General features: G+C 40.6%; 1 protein-coding gene across 1 annotated transcript in view; it reads left to right on the forward strand.

Moving 5' to 3' along the window:
• Nucleotides 1-1,790: 1,790 nt before the first annotated feature.
• nopchap1 (NOP protein chaperone 1) overlaps nucleotides 1,791-4,026 on the forward strand; it is an 11,847-nt gene continuing 9,611 nt past the window's right edge. Inside the window, exon 1 of the mRNA XM_050034059.1 lies at nucleotides 1,791-1,938. Coding sequence (XP_049890016.1) covers nucleotides 1,878-1,938 — 61 coding nt within the window. The 5' untranslated portion in view covers nucleotides 1,791-1,877. The remainder of the gene's footprint in view (nucleotides 1,939-4,026) is intronic.

Raw genomic sequence — 4,026 nt, forward strand, 5'->3', positions numbered from 1 at the left:
AGAGTTCAGCAAGCCACCGAAGGACCGCCCTGCAGATTTACTATTGGTTGTGCAACGTAGGGAGTTTTTTAAACTCTGAAACTGTATCCGCCCATCTAAACACAAAATCAGGGAGAAAGTCATCAGTCTTTAGTTAAGCAAAGCGTCTAAAGACTGACTTGTGAGTCTACTACTGCTAGTGCTAAGTGCCGAACAGAATTTCGTTGTGCAATGTACAATGACAATAAAGTTGTCTAATTCTAATAATTAAAAGACTTGTTCCCTTACCGCTCTTTTCTAATAATTAAAAGACTTGTTCCCTTACCGCTCTTTCTCTTAGTCGTGCGTGTATTGTTCGCATTCTTCTCTTTGTCTTCTCCGTTGTCTTCTTCCTCTTCGGCGAATAATACACAGACCAACTTCCGGTATGGACTTCCGGTATGGATTGGATATATGGCAGCGCCCTTGCCCGTCATCTTGTCTGCAGCTGGGTCCGAGCTGCCACTTCAAAGCCACCAGACTCCATTCACAGAAACAGTCATTTTACTTGGTAGCACACAGAGTTGCTGGTCTATCGCGATTTTAACTGGTTAGTGTGTACGGTATGGCGGAGCAAATATTCAAATATAGCATATACTTACACTAATATTGATTTTTTTTAGGTGGTTAAAATACATTTTGCTGCAGCCCCATCCACAGCAGTAGGCCTACATTAGCTAAAATAAAATAAGCACAAAAGAAAGGTTAGATAACAGACCATAGTATTTAACTACATATCTTTGAATGTTACTGTTATGGGTGAAAATGACAACAGAAGTCAACAAGTTTGTCAACTTCACATATCCTCGCAAATATAATCTACTGCCCCTTTGCTACCTGAATGTGATTGTTGTTAGCATAACATCACCGTGATTTGGCATATTCTATTGTAGTGTTCTCAGTTCTGACACAGAAAATGTACCTATACTCAAAACATTCCCCTCAGTATCTCTCAGTATCACCTAGAACAGTGATTCCCAACTGGTGACTCACAGTCTAAAAATGGGCTGTGGGTCAATTTTGAATGGACTGCAAGTCCAAGTTCAAGCGTGAATATTTCAAATTTGTAATAAACACACTTTATTTTGAAATATCAGACAACAGAGACAGCAAACCAGCTCCATGACATGGCCAAACGCAAGTATGATGCCACTGAATGTATTGAACTGTGTGGAACTTCAACTAATGACTAAGGGGAAATCTGGACCAGTTGAGAACCACTCATCTATAACATCTTTTGCCATTTATTGTCAAGAAGCAGCTCCAGCCTTTATACCCTATGACATCAATAATTTGAGTTTTAGCACTCTAGTTTTTGGATTTGGGAGAGAGCTGTTCACTTTTACTGCTCTGTCTTAGAGCATAGGAATACCATGGATGAATTTTGAAAATGGGCGTAGTTCCCCTTTAACTGAACTAGGTGAACGCTACCCGACGGGTTCCAACCATAGGTTCCAACACGGGTTTCGCAGTAACAAAAGCATGTGGGAGTGAGACCTCTGCTGCACATACAAGCTTTCCAATCAGAACAAAACGTGCCACACAGACATTTGGGTGGTAGTGCGCAGGCGCAGGGTACACCTTGCTAAAGTACTTGTTCTCCAGTTTTTTTAATAATAAGACAAGGAGTCTTAACGTTGTTGTAATGGCTCAGTTGTTTATTAGCGTTCATATTCGTTGTATACGTACAGTCAGTGTAATGTTTACAGCCAACCTCACAGTCTATCTATTGTCATAAAGTCTTCCAAAACAGTAGAGGGCGCTTTATTATTGCTTATAGATGCTCTTGCCTTTCACCCGGATGTTGGTCTCACTACAAACACAAATGTCGTTGCGGGTATAGTCTTGTCGCCTCTGAAATGGAATTAAATATCAGCCAGATGAGTTCACAGGATTTGCTTTCATGTGGGACCGGAGAAGGTTTGAATAGCCTACTTTAATTAGCAGTTATTGTTGAAAGAAAAATGCTGAGAAATGCCCGTGCTTAGCTACGGTTTAGCTAACATTACTATGCAATAACAGTGCTGTTTCAACGTTGCTAATTCAATGATTAGGACGATGTGTGCTTCCAGAAACTTCTCTGTCTATATGGGGTTCTTCATAACAAGAGTGAGCTGTGAGGAAGTTGTAAAATGCACAATGCATTAATATTATGTACAAAATAAGGAGTGTTTGAAAGGAGCAAAAGCAAAAACCAGTGCCTAATAAAGTAACAACAGAAGTAAGATAAATACAAGAGTTACTAATAACGAACTAAAATTGTGGAAAAAAGCAGACTGCGCCTGATAATCAGTGTTAGCTTATATTGTATATGATATAACAGTGAGAAGTAGTAGGCCTATTGCATATGGCTTTGAGAAAGTTATATTGCACTACATTGACATGTGACCATGATATTGAAACATCGTATTGCACATGATGCTGAGAAAATATTGAACAAGATATTGAAAAGTAGTAATGTACGTCATATAGGGGTGGATGACATGGCCCTAAAATAATAATATAGCCTATTTCAGGGTATTTTTGCAATAACGATATTCTTGACATTGTGACAAATTAGTTTAAAAAAAAAGTATTATTAATTTAAAAAAAAACAAAAAACAATTGCAACAAAATAAGTGATATAGGTTTACATGTCAGCATAACAGTTTGTCTTCAAATATTCAGTAAAAACTAAACAAAAATGATCTCTAATTTCTTTAGTTTGTAAATAACAACAGTAACTCAGAGTGAGATTCAGATTTTGTATGCAGTATTAATAATTTGACAAAATGTAATCTACCACAAATTACACATTTAAACAGTTCCCAAATACAAAAAATGTACCCTTGGATCTATATACTTAAATCAACAGGCGAGTTCCTTCTCTAGCAAAATCCTAACTGGTTGAGTTATTTTTTCCCCACCCGAACCTTTATGCTCTGCTATTTCTCCTCTAATCATCACGCTGTGTCCTGTGACAGGCTGTTAAGCCTGATTTATGGTCCTGCGTTAAATCAATGACGTACCTACGTCGTAGGGTACGTGGCTACGCAGGAGGCTCGCCGTAGCCCCTGGCGTAGCCTGACGTGCACCTCCCAAAGAATGTAACTACACGTCAAGGTGACGCAGACCCAGTGCAGACCAAGAGGGCTGTGATTGGTTTGCTTGGTAGCAACGCATTTAAGGTTCCGTATTTCCAGATTGCGCCATCCCTGCCATCTTTAAACATCTTCTGTTGCGATGTAGATGTTGCAGTATTAACATACTTTCTTCGACATCCAACAACTCCAACTCCAGCAAGATTCTCTCTCTAACGGTCGACATTGTTCACTGTGACCGGAAAAGCCGGAAGCTAAACAAAGAATCAACTACAGACGACGATAACCATTCAGGAAAGGAACGCAGCTCCCTAGCGCTCTGGCGGTGAATTGCACCGTGACGAAATGGAGTTCGAAGGGTTCACGATGGCGTCACGGCAACGACGTAGATACGTCGTAGGTACGCCGCAGGACCATAAATCAGGCTTTATATGTTATACGCGTAGGTGCAGAATAAACGACGCAAGTCAGGCTGTGTCTCAATTCCATGTATTTGCCAGCTGTGCAATCTGAAGCATACTGTTACATGAGGCGGATATATCAGGTAAAATCCACAGGGTGGGGCTGTTGGCTACGTAGCATAAGACACCCTGTAACATTATGTAATCGTACCTATCGCACAATCGCATGTATGTAGTTTTTTTGTCGAGCCACGAGCGTCACGCAGATTTACGCCAGGGCCACACCGCCCGCGGAAGCGCCGCGAATAGCCTCGAAGCGCCGAGAAGAGAAGGCAGTTTCCTTTCGGCGCCCATGTTAACCGACTGTGTCTGGTCTATTTTCTGCGCGAGCCGCGAGGGAATGTGTCAAGCTAGGCAGGAAATCAAACAAAGTAACAACAACAGAATCCGGTCAATTTTCAGAATCAAACGAATTTCAAAATAAAATACCACGTTTGACAAATGCGATGTGTATATATATATACATA

This window comes from Epinephelus moara, chromosome 22 (genome assembly GCF_006386435.1).
Source record: "Epinephelus moara isolate mb chromosome 22, YSFRI_EMoa_1.0, whole genome shotgun sequence".
Taxonomy (NCBI): Eukaryota; Metazoa; Chordata; class Actinopteri; order Perciformes; family Serranidae; genus Epinephelus; species Epinephelus moara.